Below are 20,172 nucleotides of genomic sequence, written 5' to 3'. Positions count from 1 at the left end.
CCGGTTTAAACAAAGAGATAACACAGTCAGATTTTGGGACCAGTAAGATGTTTTGGAAAAAAATGAGGACAAGGCAGAATGAAATATATATATTATGTATAAAATATTAGGTTTTATATTTAAATAAAAAACAAGACAGGGCATAAAAGGGCATGGGTTTCGCACTGGACATCTTTAGACACATTTATGGACGTTACATGATTTCACGTTGAAGACATCAGATTTGAGTTAAGTTTCATTTAGTTTAAATAATAGGATTTCTTTTTTTTGTTATTTTAAGTTTTATCAATTTTGAGGTATGCTTTTCTCAATTTATGATTGATTTATTTTCTATGTTGCTATACAAGATTCATATTATTTTTTAGTTTTTGTTTATTATCAGTATTTTAGTGCTTTAAACTTATTTCAGTTTATTTTTGAGGTAACACTTCAATTGTTACAGAATTTTAGTTTTTGCAACAATTTTCAGGTCAATCTTTGCTTTGGCTTCAACAAACAAACACGTTTCAAAAGTTTTAGTATTAGTAAACTAAAATAACCTTGGTACACAGAATGACAATCATACATTTAAAAGCATAAAACAGCTGCAGAATGCATTTAAATAAATAAACACATCCTGATCCTTATGTCACTTGTGATGGATTTGTCTCGTATAATCAGGGATTTCAGTTGACCGGTCTTGGACTATGATGACCTCTAATCCAGGACACATTCATCACCACTGCTATGTTAAATGAGAACCCACGTGATGGGCATAAATGCCCAAATATGGTCACAAGCAGAAGATCAGAAAAAGAGAAGTGACCCCAGTGTGGTTTTATCATATTGAAAAAGTGTCATAAATATCTAGAACAGACGAAAAGCTCAAAACTTACAGACACGAACACTCAAGATTCAACCACCCAACACGAGTCTGAATACAAACGTTTCCAAAATTCAATGTACAGTCATTCTCAGCTTGATTTTAGCAAAACCAAAAGACAGAAACATTCAGAAGCTTCATAAAACTCAAACGTCAATATGAGACGACTCAGTCTGGAAGAAGTTTTTTCATCAGAAGTTGCTCTTTCGTGAGATTTGATGGAGGTCCCAGTTGCGTTTCATTATGGTTTCATATATTTCTCCTTAAATTGTTAGGTAGAAATAAATAGAGAATCAAATGATGAGAGTGAAATTGTTGAAACACATGAAGAGTCTGGAAGTTTGAGAAGTCAAATAATCTGGATTTGAGTAAATGTGATGAGAATTTGTTGAGTTGATATTGAGATCTTTTATAATATTGAAATATTTAATAACAAATCTGAGCTTAGTTTGACACATCGTTGACATCAACTCTCATGACACACACATTTGTGACTCTCATGAGTATTATCTGAGACGCAGACGATCCTTAAGCAAAAGTTTCCATTGGCTCTCCATTTAACATCATTGATGTCTTAAACCAAACGCACAAATCAATTCACATGCACTGTTTATATAAAAGACAAACAGATTTGTGATTTGTTTATGTGAAGATTTACAGGGTTGATTCTTTAAAGACGTATATTTCTTGTGCAGAGCAAACAACAAAAAGCCTTTACTGAATTGAACTGACTCAAGTTTATGTATTTATTGTAAAGCACTGCATACTACAACACTTTACACATCACTGTAAAACTTTGCTGTAGTTTTGCGGAAGGTTTGCCTGTAACATACTGTTTCATTTACAATTTGTTTTCGAAACATTAACTATACCTATTTCTTGCATTTTCTTTCATAAAACAAGACTAAAAATCTAAGGTCACTTTTCTTGTTATGTAAATGTATCGTAATTTAAGACGTTTATTTACATAAAATAAGACAAAAATCCTTAAAAAGAATGTCCTTTTTGCTGTGTTGCTGATGCCAATAATGAGAACCGTCTCTTCTTGATCGTATTTCATCTCTAAAGTCAACGTGTTTAATTTTCATTAAAGTAAGGTTTAATCAAACTGAAAACAGTACTAATAGAAAAGAAGTTTGAATGAAATCTACAGTAAGTTACCGGCCAACCTGCTGCAAAACTACAGCATAGTTTGACAGTGCAGTATTGCACCTGTTCATGTAAAAGAAACAAACACATAAAACACACAAAAGAAAAGTAAAATGAAATGAAACATATTGAAATCTCTTCTTTTGCAGAGATGAGAAAGAGAATGAAAAAGTGCTGAAATGTGGGAACAGAGAGAAAGGGCGTGCGTCTCGTGAGAAAACTACAGTACAGGGTTAAACATACAGTAGTGTACGTCAACACGGCGTCACAGGGCCGTCCTCCCTCCCCTCCGCTTTCACTGCCCGCTGCACAACACTCCCTCAAATCATGTGCTCAACCATCACAGGAGGAAGTGTGGCTCGCTCTGCTTTCCTCTCCCTCCCACATCTGCCCACCCGTCTGCTCTTTCACTCCCTCCCTCGACTGAGCGGAGAGCTGCAGACCTTCTAGACATCCTCCTCCAGGGCCGGCAGGTGATCCATGGAGGCATCCGTACAGGAGAGGAACGATTCTCTGCCGCCTCTGCCCACCCTCAGCCCGGCCGTGCCACCTTACGTCAAGCTGGGTCTGACGGTGGCGTACACCGGCTTCTACTCGCTGCTCTTTGCTTTCGTGTACGCTCAGCTCTGGCTGGTGCTGAGATACGGACACAAGCGCTTCAGTTATCAGACGGTGTTTCTGTTCTTGTGTCTGCTGTGGGCAGCGCTGCGTGTCCTCCTCTTCTCCTTTTATTTCAGAGACTGTGTGACGGCTAACACGCTGGGTCCCGTCTCCTTCTGGCTGCTCTACTGCTTCCCGGTGTGTCTTCAGTTCTTCACACTGAGTCTCATGAATCTTTACTTCGCACAGGTGAGAACACAATAACACAAGCGTCCTTTGCACCTCACAGTTAAAGCCGAGGACTGTAAAAGAACTTTATGGCAAGTGCATGTGGAATTCTATCTTATTGAGGAGATAGTTCACCTGAAAATCACAATTCTGTCATCATTTATTCTCTCTTGTGTGATTGTATATCTGTATGCGAGTCTTTCTTCAGTGCAACACAAAAGAAGATATTTTGAGAAATGTGTCTGTGGTTTTGTGTTCATACAATGGAAGTCAATGGAGTTCGGTGTTGTTTGATGATCAACATTCTTCAAAATATCTTCTCGTGTTCTGAAGAAGAAACTCATACAGGTTTGACATGAGACTGAATAAATGAAGATATTCTATTTTGGGAGTTCTATCCTTTTGAGTACCACATGAAAATCATTGTGCATTTAGCAGCTGTTTGAATACACCACGATAATACCATGTTTTTGATCATTTACTATGGTATCTGCTATTTTTACATGCAAATGTTGAACGATTTAATACAATTAACTATCAAGTTTAATTTATTTATAAAGCACATTAAATGAGTACAAAACTAGGGATTTTTAAGGTCCTATTATGGAGTGTACAACTACAGGTTTATGTACATAGAAGGTGTAAAAACACTATTATTTCGTAAAAATAGTCAGTTTTTCTTTCCTTACTTCTTGACTGACTCTCAAATGACTCATTCCGTGATTTATGTGTCTAATCCACTCCTTCCCGCTAGCCTAGTCTACTGCGATTGGTCAGATGGTCTAGTCTGCTGTGATTGATCTACCGCGAGAAGAGCGAAGTTTTCGCGGGCAGTCCTAGTAAAACGTAGGCGGGGACTATATGTAGTGACGTAAATCCGCGAATCGGAGTAGTGACGACTCGTTTGCGTGATTCAGGGTCGACTCCCTTTTTTCCAGGACAATAACTTTGTTATTCATTCACCTTCGGATTTACAACTTGGCAGACTACTTACATTCAAACACACGGCTACATTACACACTGGAAGAAATGTCATTTTCATGATCTCATGTTATTCTTTAAAAGAATACTCTTTAAAAACAGCGCCCAGGCTGAAGCCTAAAGAGGAAAATAGAACTGAGAAAAAAAGAAATAAAAAGAAGAAAAAAGACAACAAATCTAATTGAGTACAATTCACTATTAAATGACTATATACTTACTGCAGTCTACTAAAGTTTGTCACAGTATTTCTTCATGTGGGTTGCAAAACCAGAAACAGCATTTACAGAAGTGTCAGTACATTGGCAATCAGATGATGATTTGTTTTGATGTTGTAATGAAACAGAAGAATGAAAACAACAGCCATGTTAAACTCTTTCGGCACCTGATTACAGATCTTCATTAACTTCAGCTTATACATCGCTGTCAATCACACCGTTTCACCAAAGATTTGCAAAAAACGCAGCTCACGTCCTCAGATGCAGAACAGTTCTTCCTGTTTTATTCTTGTTATTGACGCTAGAAATGCAAATGAATCATACATCTGAGAAACAAACCAGAACTGAAACCACGTGCATTTATGAAATGAAACATGTCTCAGTCAATGCTCTTCGTAGGAAAATGAGACACGAAGATTTAAAGTATTTGGAGACTGTGGATGTTTAAACTAACATTAGTGTCCACAGTTCATGACTTTGAAAACCCTGTGAACCCGGAAGTCGTGATCTTTTTTTTACTACCGCATCCTGACGCATTTCCGAGTGAACAGGAATTACAAAGACAATGTGTGGGCGTGGCTTGCGTTTTTTACTACGAATTGATAGGATGCAAAAAAGTCAGCTGTTGCATTTTGTAATGAAGGGGCGGAGTTAACGGATGCTCCGCCCAAGCCGTCTAACATACGTCATTTAAAATGCACGGAAGTGCATTTTCAGATTTTAACTATTTTTAATTATATTTCATGAAGAAAAAGAAATTGTCATTTTTTATTTCACTGGGACTTTAAACATCAACCAAAAATCATTTTTACATCAGCTTGAATGTCAGTGAAGTGAAGAATCGCACATGTGTCACTTGTTTGAATATCTTGTTATCTAATGCAACATCAATCAAATGTGTTATCAGACTCTTCAGACTTCAGATCCCAGATCAGCTTTCTTGACATGTGATGTGCTGTTATTTTGTTTCAAATGAGATTACATAAAGAGCGTCAGTGTGAGAACTGATTGAAGTTGTGTGCTCATATTTGTTATTCTTGGTTCAGACATCGTGAGATGTGATGTGATATTCACACTCCCCTGCTGTTTGTCTTCTGTTACAGGTGATTTTTAAAGCAAAGTCGAAATACTCACCAGAACTTCAGAAGTACAGGTAACCCTCTGAAAACTGTTCAATTATTGTTTATAGTTGTAGGTCATGGTTTACCATAAAGACCAGTTGTAATAACTTATTACACGGCTGGTTGGAATGCTTGATTCTGATTGGCCAGTCGCGACATTAGCAGGTTCGTTATTCCCAGATAACAACTTCTCAAAACTAATAACACACGGTAACCCAGATGCACCAAATGATTTTGACTGTTTTTATTTTGACAAATTAAATGTAAATATATCTTTTAATACCAAACATGACATTATATTTACAAATGTTTAAACCAAACTGCCTTTTTGTGACATTTGAACGTCAATTCTTACCGTAAAACTGAAGACATGAACTTTCAGTGGATTTGTACTTAAAACAATGAGGTAAGAAAATAATCTTGAATCAAGGTTTACCATTTTCTTACTCACTAAATTCAAGATTATTTTTCTTACCCCATTGTCAGATTTTTTTGCTCGTTTTAATTACAAATTCACTGATATTTCATATATTATTGTTCTAAAAACAAGACTTAAGGGGGGGCACGGTGGCTTAGTGGTTAGCACGATCGCCTCACACCTCCAAGGGTTGGGAGTTCGATTCCCGCTTCCGACTTGTGTGTGTGGAGTTTGCATGTTCTCCCCGTGCCTCGGGGGTTTCCTCCGGGTACTCCGGTTTCCTCCCCTGGTCCAAAGACATGCATGGTAGGTTGATTGGCATCTCTGGAAAAATTGTCCGTAGGGTGTGAGTGTGTGAGTGAATGAGTGAGTGTGTGTGCCCTGCGATGGGTTGGCACTCCATCCAGGGTGTATCCTGCCTTGATGCCCGATGACTCCTGAGATAGGTGCAGGCTCCCCGTGACCCGAGGTAGTTCAGAAAAGCGGTAGAAAATGGACGGATGGATGGATGGAAACAAGACTTACTTTCTGAGGACGTTTTGCTCATCAAGGAAATGCATCTTGATTCAAGAATTATTTTACATTTGTACTGGAAATACTTAGTCAGAAAGTCAATTTTTGCATGGTGAGCTAACAAAATATTTAAAATTTAGATTTCTTGTCCATTTTTTTTCTCTTGTTGCAATTACCCGTGTAATAAGATGGATAATGTAAAGGGAGTTAATACTTTAACCAAGTTTAGTGTTTTTTTTCTCTATTGTTAGCATAGGTCTCATATTTTTCCAATTTCATTCAAACTGAGGGGGAAATAAAAGCTCATTTTACACAAATATTTCCTCCAGATATGTTTGTGAAGGTGAATTGAGTGTGTGTTTGTGATGTGACGTCAGGTGTCCTCTGTACCTGCTCTCACTGTCCATCAGTCTGATCTTCTTACTGGTGAACTTGACGTGTGCACTGCTGGTGAAGATGACACAGACAGACCGAGAGATCATCGTTCTGGTGCGTGTGGCCATCAATGACTCGCTCTTCGTCCTCTGTGCCATCACACTGTCACTGTCTCTCTACAAGATCGCCAAGATGTCTCTGGCTAACATCTACCTGGAGTCCAAGGTAAAACACACACAAACACCCTTACGAACATTTACCATGGTTTTACTACAATAAAACACTATGGTTACTGTAATAAAACAATGGCTATTACAAAATAACCATGTTTTGAATCCATGTTACTGTAGTAAAACCATGGTTTTGGCCTAAGTTATCAATGCACCAAAAATCATGGTTACTACGGTCGTTCCACCAAAAAAAATGGTTAATTTTCGTAAGTGCACGAACACATGTCTTGTGTATGATCTCTGCTTTTATACTATACAAACTGTATATTTTATCCCCTAAACCTACACCTCAACCCAAATATCATAGAAACTTTTTTAAAGCAAGATTAAAATAAAACTAACATGTAAACACATAAATACTGCAAAGATGAATTACAAATAATCGTTAAACATTATGATCGTATAAGTTTGAAAACCTCACGTGAACAAATGTCTATGCCTCATGTGTGTCTTACACTCTGTCTCAAAAAAGTTTTTTTGGAATATAAAAAGGTAAGAAAGAGAAGATTCTTTAAAGAACCTTAGACTGAATTGTTCTTTTTGGAACCAAAAATAGTTCTGCTATGGGATCGCTGTGAACAACATTTTAGGCACCTTTATTTTGAAGAGTGTAGATATTTCTCCTGAGTCAGAAGTGTCAGAAATGTGTCTGTCATGAGAGTTTGAGAAGAGTAATCAACAAGGTCAAACTGAGCTCAGATTTGTCTCGCCTGCAATTAAAAGTCAATATTATTAAAGATCTCAATATCAACTCAAACATTTCTCATCAAATTGATAAAAATCCAGATTATTTGACCTCTACGATCGACATTCATTTTTCCTTTAAACTTTTGAGTGATTTAAATGTTGATAAATGTTCAGTGTGCAGTGAATGTGTGTAGTGTTGTATTACGGTGTTGTGTGTGTTGTGCACAGGGAACATCTGTGTGTCAGGTGACTGTGATCGGAGCGACTGTGATTCTGCTGTACGCGTCTCGCGCGTGTTATAATCTAGTGGTGCTCGCGCTGGCCAACGTTCAAAGCATCAACTCATTTGACTATGACTGGTACAACGTGTCCGATCAGGTAGTTGCTTTTGTTTCCGGAGAAACTACTGTCAAATAAAACCATCTGTGGTGACGCTGCTTTATTTTGCTTCAAAGGCCGATCTGAGGTTGACGTTGGGCGACGCTGGATATGTGGTGTTTGGGGTGGTCCTGTTTGTCTGGGAGCTGTTGCCCACCTCTCTGGTGGTCTTCTTTTTCAGAGTGCGTAAGCCGGCTCAGGACAGGGTACGAGACGCTTAACACATCATATGTAAACAAATCACACTTAAAAAATGTATATGTTAATGCTGTCATTTTGTGGTTCCTCAGAAGCTTGTAAAGAATCTATACGTCAAACATATTGTAATACACTGAAGAAACGTTGAGTCCATTCATTTTACATTCTTTTAAAGATTATAAAAATGAATATATAAAGACTGAAGACTAAAAGTGACATGAGGGCAATGAAAATTACATTTTAATGTAAACATACTATGCTCACGGTTGCTGTTTTCAAGCACCGCCTCTCACCTCTGTTCTTCTTTCTCATTGGCTGCTAGAATGGATCCGTAATCCATGGACGCATGTTCTCATCCAGAGCGTATTTCTTTGACAACCCGCGGCGTTACGACAGCGATGATGATCTGGCGTGGAGTATAATACCACAAAACATGCAAAACAGGTATGAATTATGTTTCAAAATCAAGGAGTAAATGTGAAATGTGTTTCAGATTATTTTGGGATTCTTTAAAGGTAATCTGTGTGATTTCCAGTAAACAGTGTGGCACTTGTATAATGTTTCTCTCTTTTTTTTTTAATCAGTTTTATGTCTGATGGTTATGAGTGGGGCAGTCAAAGCAGCAGGTTCCCCACTGACACTGAGAGCGCCTCTCATGTAGAAGCAGAGGATTAACATCCATCCTGAAGCATTCCCAATGAATAATCTGCTTATTTTGCACAAACCCACACTGTGATGGGTAATTGTATGTACTATGAACGTCAGCAATATTTCTGAAGATATCTCAAGAGAACACAAAATTAGAGGTCTGGACCTAAAAATACATTTTTCAGAATTACAAACATTTTGATGTAAGATTTTAATACCCATACTTTTATGAGGTCACATAGACATCAATGGGATAGTTCACACAAAAATGAAAAGTGATTCATCATTTATTCATTGTCATGCTATTTCAAATGTTTGTAGATTTCTTTCTTCTTCAAAACACAAAAGAAGATATTTTGAAGAATGTTAATAAACACTGAACTCCAGTGACTTCCATCGTATGAACACAAAACCACAGAGACATTTCTCAAAATATCTTCTGTTCTGTTTCACTGAAGAAAGACATACGATGACTTCTGTATCCGTACCGCTCTTCACAGACCTACAAAGCTAGAATCATTCTGAACAAACACTTTGACCGGATGTCTTAAGATACAGTACATGAATTAGAATGTGAATTATTGTCAGATAATAATACTAACATGACACTCTGTGAAACTTTGGTTTTATTCTGTTTGAGAAATTAACTAAATTTTAATTTGGTCAAAACTGTGAACACGTGATATTCACACAAAACTTTCTGTATCTTTGAGAGGTTGAGGTTTCTCCAGACTGATGCAATATAATGCATTGATGGAAATAAGTTTTTAAGACAATATAATGGATTGTTGTCCATTATTTTGATAAGTACATTTGTATTGTTTGTCTGTACAGTTTGTGTCTCTTTTAAGCCTTTGCCCTCGTGTGGTAAACGTCACTTTGTTTCTACATTAATAAAAAAATCTCTTGGAATCACAACATATTTATTGAGATGAATTGAACTTGTCCAAGTGATTGAATGAAACCTTTGGTCAAGTGACCCAGACAGCAGTTTTGAATAGATTTATCATATTACCTTCTTTTGTTCTTCTTTTTTCAGGAATAATCATGATGAAATAAATAAGATTTTTATGACCAATTCTATTAGAAATTTTCAGTAAGATTTTATAGTTGTTATTGGTAAAGTGTACCAATTGTTATTGTGATTTTATAAGAATATGTAGAATAAAGAATGGCAATAATGTGTTAGTTGTCTTTAGACTGACTGTATTTTCTCCTCCTGTATAATAAGAGTTTTGTTCGGTTCTATGCCTCTATTCATTCACCAGAACAACACTGTGTGTTTCTCTATTCAACTTTTTATATACTGAGACGCTACACATATACTGCACTGCAGACTATAATATGATTCCTAAATTTTATTTGTTTGTGTATGATGTGTAATATTGTGTCCTTGTAAAGCTGCTTTGCAATAGTGCAAACTGTGAAAAGCTCTATACAAATAAACCTGATTTGAATATTTAGTAAATATTCGAAAAACATAAAACAGACAAACACAGATCACACATCTTCACTTGTTAATACATGAACAGTGCAAGATTTTTTTGTGCTTTCTTATACTCATGCCATCATTTACTTACACTCTTGTCAAACAGACCCCTTCATCACTGTCACAAATAAAAATAAATAAATAAAAAAACCAGCAGTTGCTTATCTACATTTTTTTTCTAAATGTTAAATTAATAAGAAATGACATGCGTTTTAATTTGATTTCCCACAATTACTTGTAGACGCTTGTAGTGCAGAAGCAAGCCAACAAGCCACTGTTTATGCATTAAATTATATACATATTTCTATAAATCGTGTGTGTGTGTGAGTGTGTGTAAACTCAAACAAATATTGTGAGTGTACAAGTGGAACACATGACTGTGGTATAACAGTGACACCTGATGGATGAACACGAGTACTACTCACATCAACACTGATACTATAGAAATGACTGAATCAGTCTGTACTGCCCTCAGTGTTTGGTGTAATTAGTTACTGTCATTTAATTACATTTCCCTTGAAAAGTAAAGTAAGGGATTACTCTTATTTTTCTGTAATTAGTAACAGTTACTTATTTAATTAAACTAAACTCAATAGGGTAATATATTCAATAGTGGAAATTATATCAAAATTATAAGTCTAACTTTTTAGTCTAACACATTTGTATACTTTGGTTGGTTAATAATAATTATTTATGCGGTTATTTATGAATTATTTGAATGCAGTAAATAAGCCGTTTCATGTCTATCCTTGAATCAATTCTAATTAAGTTTGATGTAAGACATACAAAGTAATTAGTAATGAGAAATTAAATACTTTTTGGAGAGAGTAATTTGTATAGTAATCTAAATACATTTTTGAATATATAATTAGTAACTAGTAATTCATTACTTTTCAGAGTAACTTACCCAACACTGTCCTGCTGGAGTACTGCCGTCTTGATACAAGACAGATAAACTCAAACAACATGATTTTCCTTTTGATCTTCTGTTTTCATCTGTCAAAATCTTAATATTAATAAAGCTTTTGTGATTTCATACAAAAAAATAATGTCTGGGAGTAAGAAAAAGTAATAAAATATCAAAATATTTCTACCATTTAAGTTCATTATATTAAGTTTACTTTTTATTTCGAGCTTAATTTTAAGTGAAAAAGGAATACATTTTAACTATGTTTCAACTGATTTGTTGTGTGTCTTCCTGACTAATACTTTAAGCACATTTTTAGCTTATGAAAGTACAATGAAGTATACTATCAGTAACATAAATAATTGTAAGTTTTGTTTTAGTGAACTTAAGAAAATGCCTGACACTGATATATTTTTGCACTCGTAAGTATACAGCACTAGTATGTTCCTATTGGGGTATTTTATACCTGATTTTCAGAACTATGCCAATTGAATGACAAAAAACAACAAACAATTTACTTAATTTTTTTATTTTATTTGTCTTAATTTTACAGTGTTAAAGTTGTAAAATACATTTCTGTTCGGCATCCTCAATCCATTAAAATAATGTAGAGTATATTACTGAAGAACATGATTATCAATCCACATACAGCTTTTACAAAACCACTCCCCAAATTACGAATCATGTGTTAAAAGATCATTGAATAGTTCATTCGAACATTTACACTGTTTTCTGGCAAAAAAATTGATTAATAGAGAAAAATCTGTCAAGATTTTCTTTTATTTCTGTGGCACTGGGTCTATCCCCCGGTGCGTTTGAGAGCATCTTTCTGATGAATTCATGCTGTAAAAGAAACACATAAAAACTAAAGGATGAGAAACTCAATGTTTAAATAAAGATAAAATACATGTAGCTTCTTACCTCAGTTGAATGTCTATCACAGAATCCTTCTGGAAATTTTGTATTTCTCAAATCTGGCCAAAGCTGCAATCAAAAATGTTTTATAAATACTCAAAAGAAAAGCCACAAATGTAAACAATGTTATTTTTTAAATAAATCTTATCACTGACTACTACTGTTAATGAGTAGTACTGACTCGGAATTTCTCCATGACCGTAGACAACTTCCATAGCATCTCAAACCATATAAGTCCAAGAGGAAATATGTCTGTTTTTGAACCATAATCACTCTGAAGTCCCTAGAATAAACATCAAACATTCTCTATTTTTGGTAGAAATAACTCAAAAAGAACATATCTGTCAATTAGGGGTGGGCGATATAGCCAAAATCTTCTTTTGCGTTAGAACCAGTTTCCTATCACAATAACAATACATAACGATAAACTAATTTATTTAAAGGGGTCAAATGACACGGCTTAAACTAATAATATGGTTTGATTTAGATATAAAGTAATGTGTTTACTCGATTAGGGGATAAAATACGCTGTATTTTCTACATACCATGCATGTTTGTATGTCCTATATGCTCCGCCTCTCTGAAATGCGTAGATTTTTTACAAATCTCATCGCTCTGAAAAGCGATGTGTGCTATGATTAGCCAGCTAACCATTGCTTAGTGATTGCTCGAATACTGTGTGACGGAAATAATAAAACTTCTTACTAGGGCTGCAACTAACGATTATTTTAATAATCGATGAATCTGTAAATAATTTTTTCGATTAATCGATGAATCGGATAAAAACAAAAACCAAGAAAAGCATTCATTTCCAACCCCTTTATTCAAAAACAGAACTAAAATCTTTAGAAACTGCACAAACATGTTGCTCCTTGAACATCCCTGAGCTGTTATAATAATAATAAAATAAAAATGGACTAACACAAAAAACATACACATGTATGCTTTACATCTGCCAAATATATAGACTTTTTTTTTAATAAAGTGCCACCTGAGTTACCAGAACAATAAATAAAGAACAATACAAATCAGAAAATTTAACAGGATTTGTTTGAATGTCAGAACTTGTTCTCTACACTACACTGCAGACAGACACTCGCAGACGCACACACTCACAAACTATCACACTGACACACACTCTCTCAAATTCACTTGAAGCTTATTCATTAAATTATTATCATCATTGTAGTAAGTGCAAGCTTCCTTTATACACCACATTTTAACAAAGCTTAAGATGACCGATTGCTATAAAATAACTTTAAAATTAAATTAAAAAGTACAACACACACAAATATATTTGTCAATAATAACCTATATGGGACAAAGCACAGAATATACACTGCAAAAATTGCTTTTCTAACTTAGTAGTTTTGTCATGTTGTCAGTTCAAATATCAAAAAAATCAAGATACATTTACTAGACACATGAAATAGCATAAGAAATTATGTCTTGTTTTCTGAAAAAAAAACACCTAAAAAAGAAGTGATTGTTTGCTTTAAACAAGCAAAATTATCTGCCAATGGGGTAAGAAAAATAATCTTAATGAGATATAATTTCAAACAGAAGTTTTAAGCATCAATTAATTTTCTCTCATTTTCTTGTCTAGTAATCTTGATTTTTTTTTAGATACTTGGACTGGAAACGAGAAATAAATTACTAATTAAGAAAAGCTTTTTTTGCAGTGTAGCTATACATGACAACAGATTGATAAATGAATGGTCCAAAAAAGGCGAGTGAATAAAAACGTGTCTCTAGTCTTGCAATGCAAAGTGCAAAGTAACTACACCAGCCCTGCTTTACTACTGTTATTAACCAGCTAATGCTAACTTGTCATGCTTGTCAAGCTGGATAACGAGTAAACATCCGCAACAGGGACATTACGTTCCTCACTTCAAAACGGAACAAAAGTAGGATTCTGTAATGACTTAACCTGCTGTTGAACTCCCTTCCTCGTCATCAAAGACTCCAACATGTTTGCGTTTCAGGTGCTGGATCATTGCCGTGGTGCTCCCGTGCCATGTCTTGTCGCTTTTGCATATTTTGCAGTTAACACACTTTTTCTGTTATTTAGTGTGAAATGCTCCTGCACATTGGATGACTTGGGTCGCGCAGATTTCTCTGCCTCCACCATGTATCTTTCCTCGTTTTTTTTTATTTTTGCTCTGCCCCGTCTATGAGGCGCCGAACTCTGCTAGCATCAGTGCGCGAGAGAGACCGAGTGTGTTCACTCCCCTACGCACTCAAATAAAGTTTTTTTTATAATAAAACGTCACAGGGAAGAGAACTTGATGCTGCCACACAATGGCAGGCAGCTTCATCCATTGTCTAAGTGAATGTGCAGTGTGTGTATGCTAGTTACATAACGTGCAACTTCATGTGATCTCTACCGCGATAGAGACGACAGTCCAAAATCTCTATCAGTTGACAAATTTCTACCGGTTAATCGTGTCTACTGGAATATCGCCCATCCCTACTGTCAATATTTTACTTCTTGTAAACTCAAGTAACTGACTGTAAATGTACCTGTTCAGGACTCATATACGACGCTGTTCCTCTTCCTTTTGTTCTGTATATAGCAGCACCGTTGGGATTTGTCAGGGTAGCTGCCAGACCAAAATCTCCAATTTTCACTTTGCCTTCAGCGCCAAACAATATGTTATCAGGCTGAAATTAAATGAAACATTAGTAAACTAGGTAATACAAAGATGAGAAATGCAGCAATTAAAATATAAGAGCAAATTGAATACCTTCAGGTCTCGGTGGATAAGATTTTGTGAATGAACGTATTCCACTCCGCTGACAATTCCATGAAATATTTGATAAATTTCTGTTGTGGTCCTTTGTTTTTCGTCGATATTTCTCTTGTGTATCCATGTTGTTAGTGTACCGCCTTCACAGAACTCCATCTGAATGAACAAATACTTTCTGCTCCAACGAAATGAAACATGTTACATTATTATAAAAAAACAACTTTTATATTTCATTTATAAATCATTCATAAATTTCACACCAGAATTATTTTAAGCTTTTCTAAATCATATATGCCCACGAATGTGTATACGAATGAGTAAAATTACCATATCTGCTTCATTCTGTGAACTAGTGACAAATTTCTCCCGAATTTGGAAAAATACAGTGAGGAAAATAAGTATTTGAACACCCTGCTATTTTGCTTGTTCTCCCACTTAGAAATCGTGGAGGGGTCTGAAATTGTCATCGTAGGTGCATGTCCACTGTGAGAGACATAATCGAGAGAAAAAAAATCCAGAAATCACAATGTATGATTTTTTAACTTTTTATTTGTATGATACAGCTGCAAATAAGTATTTGAACACCTGAGAAAATCAATGTTAATATTTGGTACAGTAGCCTTTGTTTGCAATTACAGAGGTCAAACGTTTCCTGTAGTTTTTCATCAGGTTTGCACACACTGCAGGAGGGATTTTGGCCCACTCCTCCACACAGATCTTCTCTAGATCAGTCAGGTTTCTAGCCTGTCGCTGAGAAACACGGAGTTTGAGCTCCCTCCAAAGGTTCTCTATTGGCTTTAGGTCTGGAGACTGGCAAGGCCACGCCAGAACCTTGATATGCTTCTTACAGCGCCACTCCTTGGTTATCCTGGCTGTTTGCTTCGGGTCATTGTCATGTTGGAAGACCCAGCCTCGACCCATCTTCAATGCTCTAACTGAGGGAAGGAGGTTGTTCCCCAAAATCTCGCAATACATGGCCCCGGTCATCCTCTGAACACGAATTTATTTATAATTAACAAGACAAAAACAGGCAAAACAAAACCCCTCAATGGGGAAAACAGGATAAACAATAAAGAAGGACACTGACTACAACTAGACTAAGAAAACAAAGACTTGAAACAATAAACTAACACTTACTAAAACACGTTGGAAACATGTAACAGGAACAACAACTTCGCAGAGCATCAACAGGAACGAGTACAAGAACATGAACATCTAACAGCATAACACATTCACAATGCATGGCAAACGCAATGAACCGCACAAGACAATGAAACGAGGACTCTTATAGGGAAAAAATGACAGGATAATTAATAGGGGACAGGTGAAACAGATGAAACACTAAGGGGAAGCTAATGACACGAAATGGCGGGAAACACAGACGAGACTCGGGGAGAGTATGGAAGGCCAAAAGGTCCAAAATCTCTCTCCCCACATGAAACAGGGAATTCTGCACTGGTTCTGTCCCAAGACCAAGAATAAGCCAAACAAGATAGGCAGAACCGTGACAGTCCCATGTGCAGAAAAACACCTCCAAAGCATGATGGTACCACCCCCATGCTTCACAGTAGGGATGGTGTTCTTGGGTTGGTACTAATCATTCTTCTTCCTCCAAACACGTTTAGTGGAATTATGACTAAAAAGTTCTATTTTGGTCTCATCTGACCACATGACTTTCTCCCCTGACTCCTCTGGATCATCCAAATGGTCATTGGCAATCTTAAAATGGGCCTGGACATGTGCTGGTTTAAGCAGGTGAACCTTCCGTGCCATGCATGATTTCAAACCATGACGTCTTAGTGTATTACCAACAGTAACCTTGGAAACGGTGGTCCCAGCTCTTTTCAGGTCATCGACCAGCTCCTCCCGTGTAGTTCTGGGCTGATTTCTCACCTTTCTTAGGATCATTGAGACCCAACGAGGTGAGATCTTGCATGGAGCCCCAGTCCGAGGGAGATTGACAGTCATGTTTAGCTTCTTCCATTTTCTAATGATTGCTCCAACAGTGGACCTTTTTTCACCAAGCTGCTTGACAATTTCCCCGTAGCCCTTTCCAGCCTTGTGGAGGTGTACAATTTTGTCTCTAGTGTCTTTGGACAGCTCTTTGGTCTTGGCCATGTTAGTAGTTGGATTCTTACTGATTGTATGGGGTGGACAGGTGTCTTTATGCAGCTAACCACCTCAAACAGATGCATCTAATTTAGGATAATAAATGGAGTGGAGGTGGACATTTTAAAGGCAGACTAACAGGTCAGTGTTAGAATTCTAGCTGATAGACAGGTGTTCAAATACTTATTTGCAGCTGTATGATACCAATAAATAGTTAAAAAAATCATACATTGTGATTTCTGGATTTATTTTTAGATTATGTCTCTCACAGTGGACATGCACCTACGATGACAATTCCAGACCCCTCCATGATTTCTAAGTGGGAGAACATGCAAAATAGCAGGGTGTTCAAATACTTATTTTCCTCACTGTATATACAGTATACATATAGCTGAAGTATAAATAATTAAATAAGCCTTACTGATTTGTAGGGTCTGAACTCTCTGTACTGTGAATTTTTGACGGTTTAGCAGGAGATTCTGATCTGAGGACAGGGAAACACAAGCATTAAACCAAATCGACACCATTGTACAGTAAAGCCAAACTACAATCAGATAATACTGCAGCACATACTTCCATGATATACTCAGACTCTCCATTCCTGATGTGTCATCATGACTTGTTACATAACAGGATTCCTCGAAGTCTGATGAAGAGTCTATTAAAGAATCTGATTGGCTTAAAATTTGAAAGAGAAAATAATGTCATTATTGGCAAACAACAAACAAGTGTTCAAATCAAAAGAGTTCGAAACTCGCATACTCAGATGTGTCTTGACACGAAACCAAATTATGAGAACTCGGCCAGCATGTAGTATAACGTACAATGTTTGGATGTTCTAATTTGGCCAAAGCCTTGACCTCAGCATCAGCATCGCTGTAAGAAAAACAGACAAAATATTATTTTAAGTCTTAATAATTGCAGCGTAAATATAGCAAAATATAGTCACATCAACGACAGGTAAACGACCTCTAAACTTACTCTGTCAGTTCGACTTTCTTCACAGCGTACATCTTGCCATCATATTTATGTTTAGTTTTATAAACACAACCATAGGCTCCTTCACCAAGTTTTTTAATCACATCGAAACACTGAGACAACCTAGAGATGATGCAAACATGTGTCATACATTTACTTCACGTCAACGTCATTCTTAAGTCTTGTAGGAGAACAGAAAACTATTTTCTTGTGACAAGTAGACTTACATTGAATCAGAGACCCTGGAGTCCACAGACGCTTCACTGAAAAATAAGAACAAGAATTAGAAGTAGAAATATACAGTGTATTTTTTTAGATTGAAATAAACATTAACAACAGGAGCACATACCTGTCTTGGTGGTCATTCCTTATCCACTTGTGATTCTCAGATATCTGTAATTCACCCTTGTCCCGCAGACTGTGCAGATGTTTATTGACAGTTTTTTTCGTCAGTCCCAGATCTCTGGCGATCTCATGAGCTTTTAAACCCGTTTTTCCTCCGGATCTCAAGATCTCACTCACTTTCTCTAAAGGAACGATGTCACTCACAGTAACAGTGTCAGGCTTCAGAACTGGTCTGGGATCATCTGTCGACTCCATTAGATCCCAGATAGGAGGTGTTCCGTCGTCTTTTTTTACCTGTTTTGACTTCTCTAAGCCGTACAGGTGTTTGTTTGCTTCGCCTCTGCTTACCTTAAGATCTTTAGAAATACTCAACGCGGTAGATTTACCATTTCTCCTCAGGAAGTCGAGGATTCTCGCTTTCATTTCACCTTCAGACATTTTTCCTTTAAGCCAAATGACATTAAATGTTGAAATACAGACTGTTGATCTTCCTCCTCGGGTCTGGGTTTAGTGTTGACTGTCGCGTATATATACCGCCTGTCATCACTTTCGGTTTCGATTCTTTAGCAGGAAGTATATATACAGCACGCGCGCGCCGCCCTTTAACGTTTCCTCAGACTCTCAGTTTCAAAACGTCACTGAAATAAATCTCAGTCACTTGACAATGTAACGTTATATTTATTTTGGTTAGTTAAGACTGAGAATTAACAGAAAGCTAAACACTGAATTTAATGAGTTGTTTTACACCTCTGTACTCCGTGAAAGTAACACAATAGGTGTTATTAAGTCATTTTTTCGTCACTTAAATGTACTTGCATCCATTCTTCGTCGACTAGATTCATAAGAAGACGCTGAAAACGACTTCTGTTTTTTGTCGAGTGTTATTGATAACTTCAATCACAAGATATGAATAAAGTTAGCAGAGCTTTAATTCAAAACGGCATCAGTTGTTTAAATCACTGAATTAGGAAACACAAGTATTTACTGACACCTCACACCACTAACTGAGATAAAGCCTCGCGCTCTCTGCTCTTAGTAACTCCCGCCTTCTTTCGTTTCATTGGCTAGTACCTCCCGCCTTCTTGCGTTTCATTGGCTAGTACCTCCCGCCTTCTCTCGTTTCATTGGCTAGTTTCTCCCGCCTTCTTTCGTTTCATTGGCTATCTAGTGCAAGATTCTTTCATTTGATTGGCTACCTCAATCATTTCGACATATTCCGCTGCTGAGCTATTCTGCGATCAGTTATCTTTGCGTTGTTCAATTTTCGTTATTTATCAAGTAATTTATAAACTTTTTTTTCTTGACACCCTTAGGAAAATGAATAATGTTAGGTTTTAAAATAAAAAGCGTAGTAATCAAGTTTTTTTATTGATGCTTGAACAAACATACGATGGAAATTATAAAAAATAACAAAACATAACAAAGGACCAGGGGGAATTAAGACAATTACTTAAGATTAAAAAGGGAAAGAACTACAAACAGACAATTTGACAGAATTTTTGTTCTTTGACAATTTTATTGAAATTCGGTATTTTTCAAATTCCTTCCTGAAAACAAAAACGAGAGGTCTATCTTTCTAAAACTTAGATTTGTGAATGTGAAACTTAGCAAGTAACAAAACCAAGTTAATATCATAAAATTCACCTTTCTGTGACTGATCGTGGTCAATAAAACGTACTACCACATCCTTTCAAAATAACACACAATCAATATATATTTCATTCCTCATAAATCCTAAAATATCTTTTTAAACATTGTAGTACTATGCCAGAAAACAGTTTCATCAGTGTCAGGACGAGCAGCCTGAGGAAATATACTTTTTTATTTGTTTTAAACATTAATTTATTATTTTAAAAGAGATTGATTTTACTTCATTGGTTAAGAAAAAAGAATTTGGAAGCATCCACTATTGGAAATTATTTGGGAGAAACAGGCAATTGAAAATGTTCTAGAAATTCCTTATCTGAAAATAACTTGTTAATTAATGAATGGGCTCACCAACAAAATATTCTTAATAAATATAGACTCTTTCTTTGACAAAATTTTACTAAACATTACAATTGTTCCAAATTAAAT

At 36.2% G+C, this 20,172-nt stretch overlaps 2 protein-coding genes across 4 annotated transcripts; one reads left to right on the top strand and one right to left on the bottom strand.

The window, feature by feature from the left end:
* The first annotated feature begins 2,335 nt into the window (after positions 1-2,335).
* Positions 2,336-9,786, top strand: gpr137ba (G protein-coupled receptor 137Ba). Its single transcript, XM_056761443.1, has 7 exons — positions 2,336-2,860; positions 5,139-5,188; positions 6,465-6,687; positions 7,608-7,757; positions 7,835-7,963; positions 8,278-8,399; positions 8,540-9,786. Exons 1-7 carry the CDS (start codon positions 2,492-2,494, stop codon positions 8,628-8,630), a joined length of 1,134 nt encoding a protein of 377 aa, XP_056617421.1. The 5' UTR covers positions 2,336-2,491; the 3' UTR covers positions 8,631-9,786.
* Positions 9,787-11,512: 1,726 nt separating this feature from the next.
* Positions 11,513-19,105, bottom strand: pkz (protein kinase containing Z-DNA binding domains). Of its 3 annotated transcripts, none has more exons than XM_056761466.1 (11): positions 18,101-19,104; positions 17,979-18,014; positions 17,755-17,874; positions 17,536-17,649; positions 17,347-17,451; positions 17,195-17,257; positions 14,662-14,842; positions 14,438-14,578; positions 12,096-12,197; positions 11,921-11,983; positions 11,513-11,842 (listed from the first exon to the last, which is right to left on the bottom strand). In XM_056761466.1, exons 1-11 carry the CDS (start codon positions 18,532-18,534, stop codon positions 11,720-11,722), a joined length of 1,482 nt encoding a protein of 493 aa, XP_056617444.1. In that variant the 5' UTR covers positions 18,535-19,104; the 3' UTR covers positions 11,513-11,719. The 3 variants fall into 3 exon arrangements, with proteins under 3 accessions (XP_056617444.1, XP_056617445.1, XP_056617446.1); XM_056761467.1 differs by having other exon boundaries at positions 14,662-14,839; positions 18,101-19,103; XM_056761468.1 differs by lacking the exon at positions 12,096-12,197 and having other exon boundaries at positions 18,101-19,105.
* Between the last annotated feature and the right edge of the window lie 1,067 nt (positions 19,106-20,172).

Source organism: Triplophysa dalaica, chromosome 11 (assembly GCF_015846415.1).
Source record: "Triplophysa dalaica isolate WHDGS20190420 chromosome 11, ASM1584641v1, whole genome shotgun sequence".
Lineage (NCBI taxonomy): Eukaryota > Metazoa > Chordata > Actinopteri > Cypriniformes > Nemacheilidae > Triplophysa > Triplophysa dalaica.
Note: the sequence above shows the minus strand (reverse complement) of the source record. Positions and strands in the feature narration are given on the sequence as shown.

Excerpts from the sequence above, each read along its gene's own strand:
- gpr137ba (XM_056761443.1), top strand. The coding sequence starts at position 2,492 with ATGGAGGCATCCGTACAGGAGAGGAACGATTCTCTGCCGCCTCTGCCC. Across the intron at positions 7,758-7,834 it reads GGTACAACGTGTCCGATCAG|GCCGATCTGAGGTTGACGTT; the intron begins GTAGTTGCTTTT and ends TTTGCTTCAAAG. Across the intron at positions 7,964-8,277 it reads GTAAGCCGGCTCAGGACAGG|AATGGATCCGTAATCCATGG; the intron begins GTACGAGACGCT and ends ATTGGCTGCTAG.
- pkz (XM_056761466.1), bottom strand. The coding sequence starts at position 18,534 with ATGTCTGAAGGTGAAATGAAAGCGAGAATCCTCGACTTCCTGAGGAGA. Across the intron at positions 14,843-17,194 it reads AGTTCAGACCCTACAAATCA|CAGAAAGTATTTGTTCATTC; the intron begins GTAAGGCTTATT and ends ATTTCGTTGGAG. Across the intron at positions 11,843-11,920 it reads GTGATAGACATTCAACTGAG|CATGAATTCATCAGAAAGAT; the intron begins GTAAGAAGCTAC and ends TTTCTTTTACAG.